This window comes from Paramormyrops kingsleyae, chromosome 7 (assembly GCF_048594095.1).
Source record: "Paramormyrops kingsleyae isolate MSU_618 chromosome 7, PKINGS_0.4, whole genome shotgun sequence".
Lineage (NCBI taxonomy): Eukaryota > Metazoa > Chordata > Actinopteri > Osteoglossiformes > Mormyridae > Paramormyrops > Paramormyrops kingsleyae.
Window position 1 is genome coordinate 29,467,790 of NC_132803.1, and position 23,754 is coordinate 29,491,543.

At 48.1% G+C, this 23,754-nt stretch overlaps 1 protein-coding gene across 1 annotated transcript in view; it reads left to right on the plus strand.

Moving 5' to 3' along the window:
* The first annotated feature begins 2,655 nt into the window (after window positions 1-2,655).
* The window catches only part of nsmfa (NMDA receptor synaptonuclear signaling and neuronal migration factor a), a 34,669-nt gene continuing 13,570 nt past the window's right edge, over window positions 2,656-23,754 (plus strand). Inside the window, exons 1-8 of the mRNA XM_072714738.1 lie at window positions 2,656-3,397; window positions 14,177-14,238; window positions 14,472-15,185; window positions 15,415-15,487; window positions 16,018-16,023; window positions 21,976-22,028; window positions 22,361-22,450; window positions 23,236-23,363. Of these exons, the coding sequence (XP_072570839.1) occupies window positions 3,327-3,397; window positions 14,177-14,238; window positions 14,472-15,185; window positions 15,415-15,487; window positions 16,018-16,023; window positions 21,976-22,028; window positions 22,361-22,450; window positions 23,236-23,363 (1,197 nt within the window). The 5' untranslated portion in view covers window positions 2,656-3,326. The remainder of the gene's footprint in view (window positions 3,398-14,176; window positions 14,239-14,471; window positions 15,186-15,414; window positions 15,488-16,017; window positions 16,024-21,975; window positions 22,029-22,360; window positions 22,451-23,235; window positions 23,364-23,754) is intronic.

Below are 23,754 nucleotides of genomic sequence, written 5' to 3' on the forward strand. Positions count from 1 at the left end.
GCACTGGCCCCTCCTTTTCCTGCTACCTTGGCTCCTCCCACACTTGCTCCTCCTCTTCCTGCTACATTGGCCCCTCCTCTTCCTGCATCAGGACCCAGGTTGAACTCAGTTTGCCGGCCCATCTGGCATCAAACGGCCATTCCCTTGTTTCCTGGGTGCAGACTGCATTATTTATCTGCGTCTGAAAACTTGGCTTCATAATTTTCTCCCACTGTCTTCCGCGGCTCATCTTTTAGACAATTCTCTCTCTCTCTCTCACACACACACACACACACACACTCAGCCCCTCTAGTAAAATTTAATGCATAATTCATTAATGCCAAACACATTACTGGCTCTTCTCTCTTAAAAGTGTATGAGGGTGTCCCTAATTCCTCACTCCCATGACGTCTCCTCTTAGGTTTGACACCATTTTGCATTCTGTTATTACTGGCATCTACATTTTTAATTTACACATGCATTAATCCCAGTGTCAGCTTGCCATGGATACGAATGACTAGGAATAAAGTTACTACCAGTTCTGTACTTTTTTCCCCTCATTTTAAAATTTATTATGATTTTGTGTTCCAGTAACAGGCACTTCAGCACTAGTCGTCAATGATTTTATTTGCATCTTTGCAAATCTGTACATGAAGAGAGCTGAATCCCACCCACATCCTGTTTTGTGATATTAATGAGCATTAGCCGTATTCAAACTATTTTTTCATTATACATGTATGCATTTATTATATTCCTGTCTGTGCCGTCATTCCTGCGCGTGCCTGGTCTTGTCCATTTATATAGCTTCTCTAACGTGGAGGTTTGTCGGCTGTTTTTCTTCTTTCTATTATAGGAACTAATTTGTACATGACCTTAGTGGCGCCACAACATCCAGCTCACCTTGAAGTCCTCCAACCCACGAATGCCTTCTCTATACCCATTCTCTGTTTTTCAGTCTTCATTAATTAGCTTGATCGAGTTGTTGATCGAATGAATCGCATGACTGAAATCAAGTTAAACGAAATGGCTGTAGACTCGAATTAATAACCTCGTAATAATTATAACGACGACGCAATTATTAGACGTTTCTAAATATCTTTGACGTTCGATCTTTTGTTAAATAACCAAAATGTAATCCTTCGTAGCTCTTTGTTTTACAAATGTTAAAATGATCGTTTTAACATTTTAATAATCGATATGTAAAAACGTTATATAGGCTTATAATATATTGGCTTTAATGATATTAAAATTTGTAACATGTTCTCACGTAACATTTCGCAATGCTGGTGTCTTGCAAGGCATTAAATTTAACATCGCAATGATGCCTAATTAGTTAAGACTTGAGCTGCTCCGAATATCAGCCTACAAAGGTGATCGGGAGGTTAGAGAAAGAACTCAGTCCTCTTCCTCGGCCATTCCGTGCGTTTGCTTTGCTCCGCCACCAGCGCACCTGATTCTTTCAATTAACTATACTCATCAAGACCGATAGTTAATTTCAGATGCGCTAGCTGGTGGTAGGAGCACAGGCAACATATGCAGTGTTGGCTGAGGCCTATGGTGGCGCTCTAAGCTCTACATGCTCTTCGGGCAAGGAGTGAAGCTTGGCCTGGGGATGGCGCCCTAAGTTGGCGCCCCAGGGTTGACCGGCACTGAATGTAGGCCTCTGACGCGGCTGGAATGATTCAAAGTGTAAAATGGTTATTAAATCGATAAAGGGGTTGAGTAGTTGCACGCGCGATCTCACTGGTCATGGACCCTCTGACATCCTGTCCGACCCAGACCATCTTTACATGTTTCTTGAAATTCACGCTGGAATTGGGAGCCCTGCTGTCGAGTAACTATACGCGACCCATGCATAGACTTCGTGACATCCAGGGGAGACACTACATCCATCCATCCCTTATTTCCGTATTCAGGGTATTCGGGGTCCGGAGCCTATCCCGTAGGCTACAGGCGCTATATAAATCAGTACATCAAATTAAAAACGCATACACAATATATGTGTATCTGTTCCAGCTTGTGCCTCATATGTTGGCGGGCTCCTCACGATTTCACTGAGAGAATAAACAGCTGTATACAATTATTTACAGCATTCTGCCATGGACGCTTGGGGCAGCTTCGCATCACTTACTGATTTCCAGCTTTGCCTTTTTGTCCGCTTTACTAACTAGGGATACACACTAGGATGACCGTTCTATCCATTCTCCAGACCGACTGCAAAATCTGCGTCTCCAGTATCGTCAGTCCGTATTGGGTCCTCTTTTCCACGTTTCATAGGCGGTATTTCTGAGCAAGCTAATGAGATGCTATAGTATACATTTCGTAAAAACTCCTACGTTTAAGAGGTCTGTGAAAGGTGAGCATTACACATCGCACCTGTGGCTGCGATTTCCTCCTGCGGCCGGAGTTGAAGACATTGAGCTAGGGAATAAGCCCCCTCCTCCTCCCGTGTCGTATAATAGGACACCTGCCCCAGCACTGATGATTAACGGGACAGCGCTTTGTATTTTACGCAGGCTACTGGTCGTATTCAATCTCATTAGGAGATTTCTGACAATATGCATACCCCGCGTTTTGTTTCGTCCGATCCGCTATGATAGGTTGTTCCGTCAGTGCTTTTCATGTCTATTATTGTGAGCATGACGCGTGTTATGTATTAATTTAGAAGTGCCTGCTTTAGCCCCCTCTCGCAGGCGAAGTCCCTCCTCTGAGCATCTGCACCTGGCTTGGCACCAGCGCTGTCGTATACCGCAGGGTCCCCTCCTGCTTCTCTTTCACCTGCTATTCACGATGAAGTCACTCCGCCGGGATTGGGCGCCTTTACACACGCCTTTCATGGCCCAAGCAAGTTTGCCGTCCGCTTTGCACTCTTCCTCCCCGCCTCCCGCACCAAAGACGGAGTATGGCCACCCCCACGTACCAGGCAGATCAATGAAGGGAGGAGAGACCGGGAGGGGAGGGTAGGCTGTGCAATTGAACTATGCGTGTCTGTGTGTATTTTTCTCCTACCGCCTCTGACAGCACGGTTTGAACCAGCAAGTACACACACAGCACTTCACGATCACAAAGATCAGCGAGCAGGAAACGGAACGCTTCACTACCTACTGATCACCACCATTCATTTTATCAGTGACCATCTTAAACCTCCTGTCGGCACACTGAAGCATCTTAAAAGAGGGTGCGATCTTTGAAACCTGCGGTGCAAAAACGCATCTTGGAATCTTGGAAACTCTTTTTTTCTTCCTTCCTTCCTCCCTCCTCCCCCTCTCTCCATTTCTCATTTTCGTCTCCCCTTCGCCGCTTTCTGGAATGAGCTGCCTCTCCATCAGCGTGGTTTCCATACCAGCATGGGAACCGCTGTGTCCAAAAGGAAGAATCTGAGAAGCGATGCGATATCCTCGGTGGCGGCCAAAGTTAGGTAAGCGCGCAATGAGTACCGAGTCCACAGACCATAGCGGCGCCGCGCAGCGATGCTTTCCGGCTGGGACTCCCAGATGCGACTGGAAACCTGCGCTGCGTCGTCTCGGACCGGGGTATCTAGATACTTTACCCTAATACTCAACCATAATCTCCAGGGGAATGTGCGGCTTAAGAGCTCCTTCTTAATAATTATCATATAGTGTGATTTCAGGCAGGAATCACAGAATGCTGCAGTTCGTCGACTATATTTATGTAATACGTACTGTAATTACATTATATTAATTTTTAATAATCTTAATTCTCACCTGAATTAGAGCTATGGGTAACGAGGGGACTTGTCACCCGTCTTGTTTTCGGATAAATTCAGAACTTTTGCAACCCGCGCAAGATCAATAGGTAAGACATTAGGAATAGTCTATATAATAAAAACACAGGTAGCTACCTGCAGAATGCGGTGTTATGTCTATCTGGGGTAAATACTAAATATAATGAAAAATCAAAACTTGTAAAATAGCCTGCTGTCAAAATAATTATGATAGCGGTAATGCGGGTGAATAACCTTGAGCAGACGCGCTTACAGGATTTGAAACACCGTCAAAACATCCGTACTTTTCAGAATAATGAAAGCTAAGACAGCTGTCTTGTTTTCCCTTCCCGTACGCAAAATATTGTGTTCTACACTTGTCCTTGGGCTTTCATACGCCTTTCTGATGAAATAAAACGTGTGCATATGCATGCATCCCTATAACCATTTTCTGATTAGTATTATTTGTAAACAGGCTGCAAGTCCGCGCAGCTGACGTGCAGCAAACCCCGGGCAGGAGACAAAGTCCCTACAGTAATAAACATTAGTAGGCTACCGGGCGAAGGGATGCACGGCTATTGGGGCTGTCCCTGGGCCCTGGAAGAATAACGTAAAACATATCTGGTTTTTGGCAGACTGTCGATAAATTAGGTAAAGCACCTTTCGATCTTTTACGACTAATGCGTTTTTCATTTTTAGTGGTCATTATTTATCATAATTTCCTGAATAACGTAGGTGCTTGCAAGTTCACTGTGTTCAAGAAAGCACAGGTAGTATACTTTTTCCACTAAGCCTGTCCCTGCAAAAAAAGATAATTGTGTGTAAAAGCGTGTTGTGGTTCCATTCACGATCACTTCTGCAGACAAACAAGTGAGGAGTTTACTGCAGATTGATTGTAGTTCGTTTAAAAAGGAGGCAGATCAAAATCATAAACGTTTGAATTTGTAATTTTTGTTGCATTCGACATCCATTCTGTTGGAGGACACCGTTGTGACCTTGAGATCAGATTAAGTCTTCTTTTAAGTGCTTTTCCCCCCTTTGGTTTAGCGCAAGTTCCACATGGGGAGTTTCTGTATGCTGTTCGGTGTCCTTGTGTCTTGGTCTGGGGAAGCGGCTCAATTTAGTGTCGATGACATGCTTTCGAGTACCCTGCGGGAGAGAAACCGAGTGCTCCCCGATGACGGCACCGGCGCTGCCGCTCAAGCGCCAGGTGAGACGAGTTCACACACGTGCTCACACGCTCGATCAACAGCACACGCGTGCGCTCGGACCGCGCGGTGCAGGGCGAAGCTTGCGCGCGCCTCCCGAAACACAGCTACGCTCAGACATGCGGATGCCGACACGAGCGCGTGCACCAGCGGATGATCGTGCATGCGCAGGCTGGCGGCGTTCACTCACCAGCATGTGCGACTACTGGCGCGCAGGTACACGCGTGCACAAAAGTGTACATGCCAGGGCGTGGGAATGTTTCAAACGCCTCGTAAAATCCGTATCTTCGTGCAACCGCTTATACACACAGACCTTACGAACCTAATGATTTAAAGTTCTGTAATGCCATTTACAAACGTTTTCTGTCCCTGGTGCACAGTGTAATGGAAAGTGCGGAGAGTACGTGAGCGTGATCTTGATGTGGAATTGTCCTCGAGATTGTTCTTTGCCTGGGCCGCTAAAAGGGCACGCAGACACTAGAGATTCTGCGTGCTGTCACGCTGGGTCCTACTTGCAGGGGCTATCCTGGAGTTGCCGTAACGACTGCCATCCTTAGATATGTCAGGGGCCGTGGGTGAATCCTTGCGAAACATCACATGGCTCCATTGCTCCCAGCCTCCTGATACGTAGCTTTCAGCCATTAGTGAGCAAATGGTACTGTTTTTTCATGAGGAATGATGTCAGGACAAAACACAGGATGTCATTGCCAAGAAGGTTAACGCGGGCTCCATAAAGCAATAAAATGTGGCTGTTTTCAGTTAAAAAAAGGGATTTATACGGTATTCACTTGCATTAAGTTATGTTTTTTAAGAATAAGACTTGTATGTCAGCGCAGCACAGTGCTGATCAGACGTTTTTTTTTTAGGCAATCGTGATTGCTGAAGGTCAAGGAATGTGGATCGTCTCATTTTGGCATTACTGAGTCATTACTTGTAACTGTACTGCAGTGCATCTCTCACTTGCGCGCTCTCTCTCTCTCTCTCTCTCTCTCTCACTCGTCACTTGCTCTCGCTCTCCCTCTCTCGCGGCTTCACGCACGGTGATTTGCACAGATCGGCTGTGCTGTCTGAAAGCTCAGCGAGGTTGTTTCCAGCTCCTGGGAACGTGACAGTTCATATTTCTCACAATGTGGGTCTGGGCACTGGGTCGTGGCTGGGTGAGGCTGGGGGGGCTACCTGCACGCTGAGCGGGATGCGGGACTGCAGTCGGGGTGGCGCTGTGGTAGTCAGTTGCGTTAGTGCCCTTTGAGCATCAGAGAGAATGTCAGTGAAGCACTTAGCGTTTAGTATTAGCAGTACATTAGCAGTCTTGTTGCAGGGATCTTTGGGATTACTCGAGTTCACAGCAAAGGAGCCCCTCCCTCCTGTTTCAGGAGCCCCCTCACCTCTGGGACATGGTTGTCCTTCTGAAAGCTCAGACATGTGCTTTGGGGGTGGGCGGAGGGAGTCAAAGTGAATAAGACAAGCTGAGAATTAAAAAGCCCCCCATCCATAAACAGCATGCAGAAGCCTTTATTAGTGCTAGATGCAGCAAACGGAGGACCTGGGTGTGACCAAAATGGGGAGGCAGGGGGGGATACATATTTATGCCCTTGTGCCCTTGTTTCATCTGAATCTCACTTGTGGTGAATTTAGCCTCAGACTAGGTTACCTAGTCACGCAAACCAAGGCGCCGACCTGAGCATACTCACTTTCATTTATTTTTTCTTTAACATGATTTTTGGTATGTTGACTGTCACTGTCAGTCATGGTCCCAACCTGCACGCTGAAGGGACACCTTTCCTTTTGTTTCACAGACCAGCCTGTGAGGGAGTGGCCTGGGACAGAACATTATGAGTGGAGTGAAGGGTTGCTGGTGCCGGATTGGTGGATAGAGGGTGGGCGGGGCTACTTGACTCCACCCCTGGTACCACTCAGTTGATCTCTGAGAAGGGCAGGCATCTCTATAAGATCACTGCCTGAAGAGTAAGGGTGGGGGGAATAGGCAGGTCAAGAGTGGAATCTAGCGGTGGAGTGGGTTATCAAATGGACGGATTAGGTGCTAGACTGTAATTATGTTTATATCACAGGCATTGTGGTATTCACACTGCAATTGCACCTTTGTCACTGTCACAGTGTTTCAAGGGCTGTGGCTGTAGCATTTAGGTATTTTCGTCGACTGGCTTAGAATTTACAGAGTTGTGGTGTGGCTGTTTAATGTGTCCCACTGTACTACCGCTGGAAGGGTGCAGGGTTATATCAGGTGAATACTATGTGGCTAACGAGTAAATTGATCCAATTAGCAGCGATGACAGTGAAATGAATGGGGAGATCGTAAGTGTGGTTTTCCGATGCTCGGCAGGTCCGGTCGGAGGGAAATGGTTCTGGGGGGAAAAGGAGAGCAGCTATTTTAGAAATGTCTGGGAACCCTGCCAAGGAAATGCAAGGGACGTTTGGTGGCACAGGTGCCACTCCCATTTGTCCTTTTAATCGATGATGTAGCTGAAGATGGTGCCATTGATAAGGAGATAGATCAATGTGAGACTAGAGATGAATGAGGAGCAGCTGGAGCACAAGCAGGCACACACATGGACACACAAACGCATACACACATGCATGCACACACACATGCATGCACAGGCATGCATGCAAACATGCACACGCACTCACACAAATGTAGACATGCATGCACAGATATAAATGCGTATGCACACATGCACATGCATGCACGCACACACAGATGAGCTATCTATATCTTTGTTGGGACACTTTATTCCTTTCTATGGGCATAACCCTAATCCCAGCAATGACAACCTTAACCCCTACCCAGCCCTAACCTTAATCATAAGTAACCAAACAAATTTGGTTTTGACTTGTGGTATTTTTAGTTTGTTTTTTTTTGTTCAAAAAATGTCCCCATAAGGTCAAAATATCACGTTTTTGTCACATTGTGGGGGCATTCCCACAATGTGATCAATGCAAACCTATACACACACGCACGCACGTCCGTACGCACACACACACACACACGCACACGCACACGCACACGCACACACACACACACACACACAGAGGAGGCTCTCTTTGCCTCCTGTTCCATTGTAATTGAATTGACAGTTCTCACCCTTGTATTTCGTACCTGTAGTAAATATGCAGTATACATTGTGTGTTCACATCCATTTTTCAGTCTTTGGCATCTTTTTTGGGAGGCAGTCATGCAAACACACGCCTGCGCACTGACTGACACAGATGTTCATTCCCCTGTGAGGCTTCAATTTTCTGTATTCAAAAATTATGATCATTATTCCCCTCCCGAATTGTAGGATCAGTGGGGGTCTAGGGGTTATGCAGAGATGGGAGGGGTATCTTGGCAAGGGAATGCAGGTGAGAGGTGTGTCACTGCACAGGGTGGGTTTGTGGGTAAAAAAAAACAAAAAAACACAGGGACTGGGGGAAGATAAATGGTGTCAGCGAGTGAGCAGGTGGGCAGGGGCTTTGAAATCTGCCGCAGCTCTCGCCTGGATTGACATGCAGCTCGCATGCTTCCCCTTCAGCCTATGGAGGGGCGGCTGCATGGTGAGCTCGCTCACCCGCCGCGGTATTTTTCCATTTCCCGCCGCCCATCCTGCTCTTTGTGCTGGACTCAGACTCAGTGCCGAGCGCCGCTTTGGTCTCTGCTGACTTAAAAGCGTCAAAATTTGGCCTCAAGCGAGAGCCCTGCCAGTGTCGATATTTATGATGCCGCTAAACGTAACGTCTGCCTGGGAAGCGGGGAGAGTGGCCGGTGGGGAGTTTGCCGTGTTCTGGGGGGCTTGTTGATGGAGGGGAAGGGGCTTAAGCCTCCTGGAAGCCCCATCGCTATGGGAGGAACCGGAATGTGAACTGAGCTGTCCCTGATGTAGAGGGTGGAGGCGGGTGGTTCTCCATTGGCAGAACCACAGACTGCCCCTTTCCTGCCCCCCTACCCTTTCCATTATTGTACATTGCTGTTGTTTCATTCACCCCCTCCTCCCCACGATCTGCTTGTTTTCTTCTCTCTGTCTCCTCCTGTTCCTTGCATCTTCTGCTTTTGTCTCCCATCTTCACCCCCACCTTTCTCCTCTCCTTGACACCCCCCCTTCCTGTGTCACATGGTGCGCAGCACACTGTCATCTCCCCTATGCCTGCCAACAACGCTGCAGCTTCCCCACGTGTGTCACCTACTCTACACCCCTGGCCGGGGGTGGGGGGGGGGGCGGGGTTCAGCACAGCCATCCTCATGTTTAATTCACGCTGTCTTTCTCCCTGCCTCTCCTGTGTTGTTTTTCCTCACTGCTGCCCTCAATCAAAGTTCTGAGCTTTTTTGAAGGGAGCCTGTTGTCCCCAGGAGTGTGGGGGCTAATTACTAATTTCTCCCTCCCTGTAAGCTGTTGCTTTGCACCAGGCACAGAGATATGCATTACTGAGAAGTAGTAGTGCTGTGGTGGGGGGGGGGGGGGGGATGGTATGGGTTCAGAAACAATTGGCATGGGATGCGTAGCGAGTAACACCTCAGACAAGCAGCATCTGCCTGTAAAATAATAATAATTATAATAAATTGGACGGATAAAGTTGGCAGAATTTCTGACAGACAGCAGGTGGTGCTGTGAGTAGGGATCTGTGGCGCTCTCTGGTTTCTGGTTCATCTCCCAAGAGGGGTAGCACTGATGACCTCAAATGTGACCAGAGGGTTTCTGGTTCATATCACGAGAAAAGAATTACTGATGACCTCAAAGGTGACCAGAAGGTTTCAGGTTCATATCCCAAGAAGTGTTTTACTGATTACCTCAAAGGGGACAAGAAGCTTTTAGGTTCATGTCCTGAGATCATCTCAAATGCTTTGTCAGGATTTTGAAATATGCCTCCCAAGTGAAGTGTAAGCTAACTGGCATGCAGTGAGTGCAGTTAAAGAGACAGTGCGCATGTAAAAGCTGGAACGATAACAAAGTGCCTCATGTTCTCCCTGTGGGATCAGTGTGTAGCAGTGATTTCTCTGCCAATCCTGGTGCCCGGATGGGGTGGGGATACGATTTCCATGCCATCTTACTCATGAAAGTGTACGCTGATGATCTTGCGAGTGTGTTTTAGCCCATCCCTCTCCTAAGTGCACACATCCGCGTTCGTGACTCTGTGGAGGCTGTGTAGGTTTTCTTGCCTCTGTGCAGTGCGCGTGCACGGGCGTGGGCGTGCTTGTGTGTGTGTGTGTGTGTGTGTGCGCATGTCTTGCGGCTCTGCATCCGCTCTCCTCTGCAGAGGAGAACAGCCGAGTCCCGGTGCATATGCTGTGCTCTGAGTCAGAGCTGGACCTGCAGGATCGGCTGTAAGTGATGCCTCTTCTCATATGCTCTCTTCCACACCTCCTGGAAGAAACACATTGTCTGTAGGCTGCCCATGGGTAATAAAACAAAAAAAAACCAAAAGGAATCTCTGTACCAACCATTTCCCTGCGAGCGTGAATTCTTGTCGTCTGTGGGTTTCATAGATTATCGCTTCGCTCAGTTGTATATGAAGCTAATACTTTTAACTCATTTCACTTTCAGTTTTGTAGGAAGCTGCAGGATAATGAGTAAGGAGTTTGGGATTAATTGGCTGGATCTTCTCTTCCCAGTCTCTAGCTGCTGATTATTCCAGAATAGTTCCAAATCAGGGGCAGACACCCGTCCTAAATGGAAAGCCAGAGGTGGGAGGTGTGAAGGCTTTTCAGAGACTGACCCGCTGCCTGGAATGTCCCCCCCCCCCAGTATTTCTTTTTCGCCGCTCATAGGGCTGCATCATGTTACCTTCTGTCCAGATGATGACTTTAATTAGTCAGTGAATGTGAGGGGCTGACTGAGCTGCTGGCACCACAGATTTACTTTCGCAGAGCTTTAACCTGGTGTGTAAGGCTGGTTATCACCTTTTGTAGTCGTTTATGCCAGCAATACTCAACCTATGGCTCAACCCAAATTTGGGTTGTGGCAAGTTCTGAAAAGGTCGTGAAGAAGATTTGGAAATGCATACATTTTAGAACCAGCAAGGTCTTATGCTGATCCACGATCAGATTTCCTACCCCCAATCCAAGAATTAACCTAAATAAACAGGTCTTGGGTCTGCAAATGCTTAGTGTAAAACTAGTGAACACCAATCCAAAAAGCCAAACCATAGATGCTTAATTTAAAATTCACTGACACATCCAATCAGATTTGTGCGATAGGCAGTGATCGGCGTAAATTGCAGAGTGCACTGCGTGATTGATCATAGCGTTAATTTAATCCTATACTTCATACAGGGTTGCGACTGCGCTGGCATGGTAAAGATTGGGTCATGGTACAAAAAAGTTAACCACTGGTTTAAGGGAAGGGAAATCGTTCATTACTGTTATTGACAGCGGCCTCTCTGTTCCAGTGAAGCCTTACATGTCAGAGTCACACTGTTTGGCCCTCAGAGTTGTGTACTGCAGTTGGTGGGGATACAGTACTCAACAGGTGTATTTATACTGAGGGATGTCAGTACAGGCTGGAACAGTGTCTGCACTATGACATGGTGACAGTGTACACGTCCACACTTTAAAAGGGGCGAAGTGCCTAACTGATATTTATCATGGTGATAAGTTCGTACTATGGTGTAGTGACAGAAAAACATCGATTAGATGGTTCTTTCAAACTGGAAAGCAGGAATGATATGATGAAATGAGTTGATAGTGACAGTGATACAATGAAACACTGACAGGGTGTGTCAGCTGTACAGCAGTGCAGGGGAAAAACTGATACAAAGAGGCTAAGCTGCTGTGTTACAGTATTATATGTAATAATAACACAATAATAATACTAATATTAATAATAATTATATAGCAGTACCACCAGCAGAGCAGTGATGCATATAACAATGATGAAGTGGTATAATATATGGAATATAATGGAATACGAAACCATTAATGCAGTTATATCACTGCATGGCTAGTTCACTGTAACTTTATATTATATATAATGAAATGAAATACAGTGATGCAGTGCTACAGTATATGAAGTGTAATGGAACATGGATTCAGTGGTGCAGGTATATACATACTGTAGATTCAATGATGCAGTGGGCAGTATATAGAATATAATGGAACACAGATCCAGTAGTGCAGTTATATATAGAGAAATAATAATATAATAATGTTTCTGTCCACTGAAACACGCGTATCTCCAAAAATCCATTGTTTCAGTAGCATGAAAAAGCACATTTTTTCTGAAACTACGTTACAAAATAAACCTAAATTTACATAATGAAGCATCCTTAGCATCACAAATAGAAACCCGTCTATACACAGGCATCAGTGAATGGTTTAATGTTTTAGAGGGACTTAAGGTGATTGTTGTCAGTGAGGCAAATATTTCAGTGTAAGCAGGATACAAACTAATCTCACTATATATTCAGAAGTAACGATGTTAGCTAGCTGTCTAGCTGTCAATGTAAAGTTAAAATTAGCAACATAAAGTAATCCATACAAATGACCACAATGAACACAAATGTTAACTAGTCCAAAAATAAATACTAAATAGATGACTTCATAAAAATCTTTTCATGGGTCAGTTAAATGTCAAATGCTATCAGTAGACAGAGGAGAATGGGTGCAGGCCTTCTATAGTATAATGTCACAATCGTCAAAAGGTGGACATTTGCAGTTTACTCTGGACAGTGACAATGTGGTATGATGAAACAATAGTCCAGTGGTGCAGTCACACACACACACAGATATATATATGCGGAAGGTGGTGCTGTAACTAGGAATAGAAATATACAATGATTTAGTAGTACAGTGCATGTGGTATAATTGCACACTGTTTCAGTGGTATGGTATATATAATTTTATGGCACATTGATCCAGTTGTGCAGTGATATATAAAGATACAGTGAGGTGGTGGTAACACGTGGAATATACACTCACCTAAAGGATTATTAGGAACACCTGTTCAATTTCTCATTAATTCAATTATCTAATCAACCAATCACATGGCAGTTGCTTCAATGCATTTAGGGGTGTGGTCCTGGTCAAGACAATCTCCTGAACTCCAAACTGAATGTCATAATGGGAAAGAAAGGTGATTTAAGCAATTTCGAGCGTGGCATGGTTGTTGGTGCCAGACGGGCCGGTCTGAGTATTTCACAATCTGCTCAGTTACTGGGATTTTCACGCACAACCATTTCTAGGGTTTACAAAGAATGGTGTGCAAAGGGAAAAACATCCAGTATGCGGCAGTCCTGTGGGCGAAAATGCCTTGTTGATGCTAGAGGTCAGAGGAGAATGGGCCGACTGATTCAAGCTGATAGAAGAGCAACTTTGACTGAAATAACCACTCGTTACAACCGAGGTATGCAGCAAAGCATTTGTGAAGCCACAACACGCACAACCTTGAGGCGGATGGGCTACAACAGCAGAAGACCCCACCGGGTACCACTCATCTCCACTATAAATAGGAAAAAGAGGCTACAATTTGCACGAGCTCACCAAAATTGGACAGTTGAAGACTGGAAAAATGTTGCCAGGTCTGATGAGTCTTGATTTCTGTTGAGACATTCAAATGGTAGAGTCAGAATTTGACGTAAACAGAATGAGAACATGGATCCATCATGCCTTGTTATCACTGTGCAGGCTGGTGGTGGTGGTGTAATGGTGTGGGGGATGTTTTCTTGGCACACTTTAGGCCCCTTAGTGCCAATTGGGCATCGTTTAAATGCCACGGCCTACCTGAGCATTGTTTCTGACTATGTCCATCCCTTTATGACCACCATGTACCCATCCTCTGATGGCTACTTCCAGCAGGATAATGCACCATGTCACAAAGCTCGAATCATTTCAAATTGGTTTCTTGAACATGACAATGAGTTCACTGTACTAAAATGGCCCCCACAGTCACCAGATCTCAACCCAATAGAGCATCTTTGGGATGTGGTGGAACGGGAGCTTCGTGCCCTGGATGTGCATCCCACAAATCTCCATCAACTGCAAGGTGCTATCCTATCAATATGGGCCAACATTTCTAAAGAATGCTTTCAGCACCTTGTTGAATCAATGCCACGTAGAATTAAGGCAGTTCTGAAGGCGAAAGGGGGTCAAACACCGTATTAGTATGGTGTTCCTAATAATCCTTTAGGTGAGTGTAAATGCAATGAAGCAGTGGTACAGTACCTACCCCTGTAATATAACTGCATACTATTGAAGTGGTGCAGTAGAACGGTATATGTAATTAAATGGTGCACTGATCCAGTGGTGCAGTGAGATTCTGTATTGCTCTCTTTGCAGAGCAGCACGAGCCTTTGGAGAATACCTGTCTCAGACTCACCCTGAAACCAGCAGCGGATCAGGTCAGATCACCCTCCTGCACCCTCTACCCACTGCCAGCATCTGTCCACCCCCCCACCCACCCAGGCAGGCAGGCAGGCACATGCTGTTGCTCTCGCTCCTGAATCGCTCTCTTCGTCTCTCCCATGTTACTCCGTCTCGTCACGTTCCTCTGCCATTCTCATTCCCTGAAGAGCTTTGTTGGCGCACTGGGACCCGCTGACCTCACAAGACGGACGGCCTCTTTCCCTTGCAGATCACCTGCTGTCTGACGCCTTCACTGGACAGGACTCTGACTCGACGGACACCAGCTGTCCCCACAACAACAACAACAGCCTCCAGCCACGCCTGGGCCCCCCATCTGCTACGCCTGGCCTGAGCAAGTCCCAGCCCAGCTTGCCCCTGCCGGTGCCTCCCTCCAAACGCCGCCTCTCACTGGAGCCTGGCTTCTCGTCCAAGGAGGAGCAGCAGAAGTGTGCAGAGTGCGCCCAGCAGCCGGCCTGTGTCTACACCATAACAGGGGAGGGGGGCATGTTGGGGCCCCGGGGCAGCAAAGAGAGCCTGGAGTTGGAGGTACTCAAAGGGGCCCGGCAGCAACCTCAGCTGGGGCCGGCCTCTGCCTTACAGGAATCACCGCCCTCTCATCATCACCGGCACCATGGCAACCAGCAAGGGAGTACCACTGGCCACCACCAGGGCGGCGGTGGTGGGCACCACCACCACCACCACCATGGGCACCAGCCGGGCCAGCCCCTGCAGAGCTCTGTCAGCGCCCACAATATCCGTAGCTGGGGTGAGGGGAAAGGCGGCCCCCCGGAGGACTGCACTCTGGGCTGCGAGGCCTGCAGTGGGGCCTCCTCTCAAAGTCAGCGCTCCCTGGACCTGGAGGGCTCTTCCCGGGAAGCAGGCAAGCAGCACCTCAGACTAGAGGGAATGGGAGGCATGGATCGGGTGGCTGGGGTGGAGAGAGGTGAGGGGGGCACAAAGCGGGAGGGGGGAGTAAGGCCGGGGGGTGGTGATCAGGTCGTTAGTCATCGCTGCAGCCTTTCTGTATCCATTTCATGTGTCTGTGTCACCCGCCTACGCTGCCACCCGCCGCCCCTAGTGAAGTCAGTGGATTCCCCCATCCTGCCTGGTCACCAGCTGTGTACCCCCCCACCCCCCTGACTACTGCTCTCTTCTCCCCCCTCCTCCAGCAGAGGACGGCGTCAGCAACTGGTTCCCGAAGGAGAACATGTTCAGCTTCCAGACGGCCACCACCACCATGCAGGCGTGAGTGGAGAGCCGCACGCCCCGGGGTGATGCACCTCAGGGCGGCAGGGATCCTGTGGGGTCGCAGAGGGCACTTAGAGACAGTGACTGTCGGCCATTTTCCCCGCCAGACTACGCGTTCCCATCTCTCCGCCAAACACGCCAGCACTCATAGTCCCGGTCAGGGTAATTAGCACGCCATCTGCCGTGCGCAGTCTGCATCCATCCCATCGTGTGTCTGTGTCTGGCTGCGTGGCGTTCCCGAAGCCGTGTGTTCGCATGGTCAGATCACACCTTGCCCCTGCCATCCTCCTCCTCTTCCTCTCTGTCTGTTGAAGCAACCTCTGGCTTTTTCCTGCCATCACATCCTCCTCCTCGTCCTCGCCTCGTCTATGTGGTACGAATTAAAAAGACAAAGGCAAAAAACCCCAAATGTCTTTCGCGCTGCCAGCCACAGCTGTTATGAGTCGCGACATGTGAACAGCTTCTTCTTGCTGTTTGATTCCCGGTTCTTGTCTCTCCCCCTCCACTGCTCTGCTGCGATGACACAGGATATCGTGAGTACCCCCCATCTTTGATGTTCAGCCTCTGTTTCCATGTGGGGGAGGTGGGGGGTCATCCATATTCACCCTGTAAAATGTAGTGTATAGCTTCTCCCTTCTACCTCTGTGCTGACCCTCCTCCCTTCCCCTATGACCCTTAGTCCCAGATGGAAAGTTTGAAGCTATATGGGAAGTTCTATGGAAGTTTATGGGTTTCTTTTTCATACAGGTGTGTTGCAAGAGAACTGGGGAGCAATAAAGGATTTTAAACATTGTTTCCCCAGTTTGACGCCATATAGATCTTAGTGACAAGGCCCATTACACCTGCAGGGGTCCAGTCTGCTACAGGATTCATTTTCACATATGTTGAGGATTCCCCTCCCATTTTTTTCCAGTGTACTAATTGACATCACAGCCAGGCTTTGAGGAATGTAGTGTGGGGGCAATGATCCTTGTAATGTGACAGGGTTTGGTGACCAGAAGGTTGTAGGTTCAAATACCTTGGATAAAATGGGCTGTGCTCAAACACAGCGGTCTTTAGTTATGCAAGGGATAGGCAACTCTGATGCTGGAGTGCTGATATCCAGCAGGTTTTCTGTCCTACCTGATGAGCTACTATCTGCCTGAGGTGTGGTCCATCAAAGACCAGGTAGGAAGGGAAACCAGCTGCCAGCACTCCTTGATCTGGGTTGCCTACCCCTGAGCCATGCAATTTGCTTTGGACAAAAGTGATTCAGCAACAAGTCAGTGGGGAATGTCTTATTTTAGCATCTTATAGACAGCATTTGCTATCTTAAAGGGGAAATGCTCAGGCATTCAATCGATTTATCTCAATGCTCACGAGAGGTCAATAGTTCAGGTCCAAAAAGTAAAAATCCAGACCAAGATTTTGTTTCAACCAACCAGCTGAGTATAAAGAGTCATAGTCATTGAGTACTCGGTTGGTTGAAACAGAATCTTGGGTTGGATTTTTACTTTCTGGACCTGTACTTTCCACCTCACTGCTCCTCTTTGCTGAGCGGAGAATGCTGGCCTTACGTTGCTTTCTTCATTCGTGGACTTAATTTTGAGCTTTTCATGATTTCCTGCTGGGTGGACAGACTCGATCAGGGACAAATCAATTTTGATGACTTTCCTTTTTCCATTGGAAGAATTTCCCTATAAGGAGCCCAAGGAGACACTGTGATATGATCGGTATTTATCACGGCAGTCGCATTCGGTGTTCCGTTTATTAGTTTTTAATTTTTATGAGCCAGTCGCTTAGCCCAGTTCTGCCTGTATTTGGGTATCATTAAATTAACCAGCAGGGGAAAGGCGGAAAAAACTCAGCAGGGCTTCCCGCTGCCTCAGCTAATGTTCTACGTAAACTAATAATCGTATCAGGTTGCAGAAACGATCTATATCTGCATCACCAATTCTGAGGAGACGGGTGGTGATACTAATGGCAATAGTGACACAGTCTCTGGGGGCAGAGTGGGCAAATACGTTTCCCGGAAGTACGGTAACCATGGTCACGAGAGATGTGTGTGTGTGTAGCCGGAGAGGAATACATACTCAGAGAGCATGGAGAGGCTATTCGGTGTGCTCTTACCTTGCATGTGTGTGTGTGTGTGTGTGTGAGTGCGTGTGTTTGTGTGTTTCTGTTAGTCCAACCTGTGCTGTAGAACCAAGTGACTCCAGACCAAGCGGGTCCCGTCCACCTGTGTCCACCTACACCCCCCCCCCCCCCAAAACAAACCCTCCCTCAGCTCATACTGTGCCCCGATCAGCCCGCCCCCCACCCCCCATGGACTGCGTTTCCCCCTTAACGCTGTGCCGTCCCGCCAGGGCTTTCCGAGGTCTTGCCGAGCGAAAGCGGCGGAAACGGGAGCTGGAGTCGGCGGCCATCATCCAGAGGTACCGTGTCCCAGCTGTCCTGCTGCTCCTGTGTCTCGGTCCACTTAGTGTCCCTAGCAGTACCTGCAGGGGTGGCACTCACCCACCCTTGGCCCCCATAGGCTAACTCTCTGTCCCCTTGTGCATCTGGACAGACTGCAGACAAAATCCGCCCTTGAGACGTTAACCCGCACCCACCCCCCCCCCCGTTATCTCCATGTCGGCTGACAGCGCTCTAATTAAGCTGTGACGGGCACCGTGAACCACAGCACACTCCTCTGGAAGGGGGGGGCAGCGGGCACCGGGAACCACAGCACACTCCTCTGGAAGAGCCACTTGCTCAGATGCCAATTAATTTGAATACTCTAATGACAAAGGAGGGCCGGATTTCGGGTGTGTGTGTGTGTGGGGGGGGGGGCAGCGGGATCGTCACAGTTCTCTAGTTTAGCTCCTCCCCTGAAACTTCCCTGTAGACCAAGGACAGACAAAAACCAGCTAATCCATTCTTTTCCTCTTCCTAGTTATAAATGTTTGCTTATCCATCTAATGTCCTGTGGAATAAGCAACGGTTTTGCTGTCGCTTCAGCCCTGCTGGGTTTCAGGCCCCCCCCCCCCTCGGGAGTCTGTTCCCACCGCCTCCCAGACCACCTGTAATGATTTCGTCTGGAATTCTCATTAAAATTGCATGCACCCATAAACGTGTTGAATATTTGGAATCGAAATGGAGTTTATATATGAGTAAACAACACAGGTGATGTGATGAGACGGAAACTACTGGGCAGGGTGGCGTCTAAAAGGACTAATAGAAAGTTCCATCCTGAAGTGACTGAGATACCACTGGTCCTGTAGCATTATTTTATTATTCATTTGATATTGTTGTTACAGAAGACTGTAGCTGGATGCTGAGTGTTCTGGATGCTGGATTCAACACTACTGTCCTTCCTTTCCCGGTTTTCTGGCACAGTGACTTCAAGTTTTATTACTTTACATGCCACGCCACCTGGTGGTCTGACTGTGGCACCTGACACAGGACTTCCGCTGTCCTTTGCTTCTTGCCAGCTTGCGTCCATATTGCTGGCTTGTTCCATCCTCCTCATTCTGATCACTCTGGTATCACATGACCATGACCTGCTCGTGTGTTCAGTTTAATCACTTGTGACACGACTCCTGAGCTCTATATGCAGGAGAGTGTCTGTTGTCACGTGACTCAGAGGTGCTTGGTGTGACATAGTGGGGACTGTGACATGTCGTAACTCACATCTTATAGGAGCTTCAGCGGGGTGGGGTACCTAGGGAAACGGTGACGGTGGCTGGTGGCCGCCAACAGGCCCAGTGCATTGTTCCCAATGGGAAATTCAGCCTGCCTGCATCTTATGTTACCATAGTGACAGAAGTGATGCAGCCTGCAGAGCAGCAAACCTACAACATAATTTTTGGCAAGGCCACCATGGACGTAGGTCATGTGACCAATGGGGCGTACTTAAGTGGTTTTTCAGCAGCGCCTGCTGTGATTGGCTGAATAAGTGTAGCATCATCAGGGGAGCTAGGATAGACAGGATTAATCACAGTGGAAGATTAAGAAGAATTATAATGATTTATTAAATTAATAAAAAGATATAGTAAAATGTAGTATATATTGAGTGCTTCTGTGACATGGGGGTTACAAAGGACTTATAAGCAGGATGCAGCAGATGTGTGATGTCATGCAGTGCCTGGCAGGTGCGGGTGGGGGGGGGGGCCCTCATGTGTGTGGTCAGGAATGCTTTGCACCCTATGGAAAGTGGCACCTGTGGGGCACGTTAGTCTCATCTATCGCTCCGCTGATTGGTCACAGGTGAGGACATGCAACCCCAGACATATGATGCCATCCCCCTCCCGGGTCCTATTTTGTCCCACCCCCATCTGTGGCACTTTAGATGGATGGCGTGGCGATGGCTGGAAAGTATGACATTGGGTCATGGGGAAGATGGCGGCGATGGCGCCCTCTAGGGGTGTGAGAGCTGAACGGCTGGCCTTTAGCACAGCCAGAGCCTCCGTGCCGCAGTTAAAAGCCATTTTCCATCTCCACTAGGCTAAGGCTTGCATCCCTCTCTTCCTCACCTTCCCTCCCTGCCCACGCAGCGCTGGCACCTCACCTCCTTACCCGTAGCGTTGCCGTGGTTATGGAATGCGAGGGTCTCCATCCAGCCATGTCCGCCCGCTCTGTGCGTTTGCTCTGCAATCGCTGTGCCATGAGAGAACATGACCTGCTTTTGCCAGCAGAGAGCGTAGCACTGCAGGGGAAGATCTGACAGAACAGCTGAGGGAGAGCCTGAGGGCTGGTGACGACGGCTCTGGTTCAGGGAGGTGCGCCAGCAGGATGTTGGCGGGGGATTATCCCTGAAAGTGAAGGAGATTGGGGTTATTCTGGGTAACAGATGCACACAGATTCTACGTAAACACAGATACAAGGGCACACGCGTGCGATATAAACAGATTCAGTGCACACGCGTGCTATATAAACAGATATAGGGCACACATGTGCTATATAAACACAGATTCAGTGCAAATGTGTGCTGTATAAACAGATATAGGGCACACGTGTGCTATATAAACATGGATACAAGGAACACATATGGTATATAAACATAGATAGAGTACATGTGCTGTATAAACACATACAAGGCACAAACATGCTAAATAAACATACAGGGTACATATGTGCTATATAAACAAAAATACATGGCACACAAATGATACATAAACAGACAGGGCAAATGCAGGCTATACAACCACAAATACAAGGAACATGCATGCCATATAAACACAGATACAGGGCACAGGGATGTTATATAAATATAGATACAGGGCACAGAGATATTATATAAATACAGATAAAAGGCACAGGGTTGTTATATAAATACAGATACAAGGCACAGGGATATTAAATAAACACAGATACAAGGCACAGGGATGTTAAATAAACATAGATACAAGGCACACACATGCTATAAAAACACAGATATAGGGCATGGAGATGCTGTATAAACACAGATGCAATGCTCCTGCAAGCTACACATTATACATATAATACTAAATGCTGTGTGCTCACAAATTCTATATCAACACAGATGATGTGGGTCCACAGTTACTAGGCGGGCCCATGCGCTCTCAGTTGGGGATGCTAGTGTGTGCAGTCACCATCTGATTTACACTGGCAGATGCTACGTACTCACAAATGCTGTAATACTACAGATGCCACGAGGCGTTATGTGCTCCCAGACACTATTAATCAAACTGATATAGGTCACACAAGGTACCATTAGGTTCTGTTACCTTCTGCAACATTGGTCTAGGTGCCTGATCACCATTTCGCATGAGGAGTGAGGTTCTGCATGGATTGAGATCTGTTGACTTCTTATGAATGTTTGTGCTTGTGTGATGGCTGCAGGACATTGGTAGCCCAGAAATGAGCATTTTCTTGTACCTGATCTGCTGTGAAATAGTAGGAATATCTACATGTTTACATTTGACTTGGTTAGACTTTTGGTTAGACTCCAGGGCTCAAACCTTCAGCCTTCTGGTCGCAACTGCAGTGCAACCCCCTTTGTCTTTTTACACTGACCAGTAGGGGGCAGGCATTCGGCATCTGTGTGTCTTCCAATCTAGAACTAGCATGTGGCAGTGTTCCTCAAGGTTAATTAAGAGCTGGGTTTAATTGGAATGTAAGCACTGATCTAGGTCTCTATTATATCCCTGCCCTGAGGAGACAGACATTCAGCTGTGTAACTGTACAGCTTCAAACTATTCGACAATGAGATGGGCTTGAAAATAGGATTCATTTGAATAATTCATATTTGAAGGTCCCATCAGATGCTAATCATTCATGTCTTTTTCCCTTCTCCACGTTTCACCTCTCTGACTTTGGTTCCCTCCATCTGTCCATCTTCGTACCTCCTCCTCTTCCTCCCTCCTCATTTGCTGGCTCCTCTGTGCACGTCCTGCTCCTCCTCCTCCACTGCCTTTTCTCAAATCTTCTTCTGACCTCCTCCTCTTTCTGCCCATTTCCCCGGTCTACTCCTCTTGCTCTCTCCCCGCACCCCCACTCCGCAGAAACTTCCGGAAGCACCTCCGGATGGTGGGCAGCAGGAGGATGAAGGCGCAGAGTGAGTCAGTGGGTCTTGGTCACCCGCTCCCCCATCGCAGAACCATCAGCCCAATCCACCTGTGTGTGTCTGCCAGTGAGGGTGTTGAGTGTGTGTCCATGTGTGTGTCACATGGTGCCCTGTTCAGGCGGGAGGCCACTGCAGGTACGTGGACTGAGGTTCTTCTCCCTGGAGGTCTTAAAGTCATCAGCAGGCAGCTGCAGAGATGCCCATCATGGCAGAAGGTGTGAGATGTGCTGTGTGAGATGAGTGTGGGTATACATGCGGTTGGTCGGAAGGGTCTGTATGTGTGATGGTATCTAACCCCCCCGAAACACCCCCCCCCCCGCTAGCATTCGCTGATCGCAGACCGAAGAGTTTCAGCCGCTCCTGGAGTGACCCCACCCCGGTCAAGCCTGACCCTCCACACGACTCCAAAGACAGTGAGTCCTCTCACTCACACACACACACACACACACACACACGTCAGAAACCTGCAGCTCACATGACATCAGAGATGTGTTTGTACACTAACCTGGAGTCACACTGACACAGATTCACACACAGAGCCTCACAGCCAGAGGTGAGACATCGTGAGACATCAAAATGCATCTGAGGGTCCGACTGCAGACTGATCCGGAAATAGCTTCTGGCAGCTGAATGTACATCGCATTGCCAAAGCGGGCAGAAAGTTAAACGTGTGGCAAGGTGCATAATCGAGCATGCGTCCCCGTCCAATGAGAGCGCAGCGTCCGTCTCCGGCCACACCGTGGAAGCACACGCACACGACTCGTTGTCCGCCGGCCATGTACCTCTGGCTCAGTACCTCTGTCCCTTCATGGCCCTGCTTCTGTCTCCTGACCCCCTGACGCTGTCTCCATCCTTGTGAGTATCTGTCTCTCCCTGTGTGTGTGTGTGTGTGTGTGCGGGGGGGGGGGGTGTGGTCCCGTTTCTCATCTACATGCTTCATTTTTATAGAATTGTCCCTTTATGTCCTTCAGCTGGGTCCCAGTTGTTTTGCATGGATTTGCTGTGCGTCAGTGTTTCTGCTTCTCTAGCAGTGATATGGTTGGTTTTTCTGTGAATTTTGAGTAGGAGGGAACCAAAAATACACAAAAAAAATGTTCTCATTTCCTCTCCCCCATACCTCCCTTCACAATTTCTCTAGATGTTTGGTTTACCCACTGACTAACATTCATCTGTCTCCCTACCACCCCCTATCCGGCAGGTGGAGAACTGCAGGCCCCCGGCGGGACACTGGAAGAAGGGGTTTGCAATGACCTGGATTGGGACGAAGAGCGTGAATTGGAGCGAGTGGCCTGTGAGGGTGATGACTTCATTCCTCCTAAAATCATGGTGAGCAGCTTTTCAGGTCGCCAAGATACACTTATATACAGGGTCACCCAGTCCCTGAAGCACTTAGGGTTTAAGGGCCTTGCTCAGGGGCCGAACAGTGAAATTGCTCTGCCAATCCTGGAATTTGAGCCTGCGACCTTCCCATCACAGACACAGTGTGCTTACCCACCGAGCCACACACTGCCCCAATCAACCAACATCCACTTAGAGCTCGATCAAACACCAGGCCACACCCACACTCTTGACCAATCACAGACTCACATCCAGATCTGCTGATGATGACAGTGCCATGCATGACGGGTAGGGGGACAGTCCTGAGTGAATCATGGAGGTGGGATATGAATTTAGAGATCAGTGGTCATTGTTGACACACCACAGCACAACAAGAAAA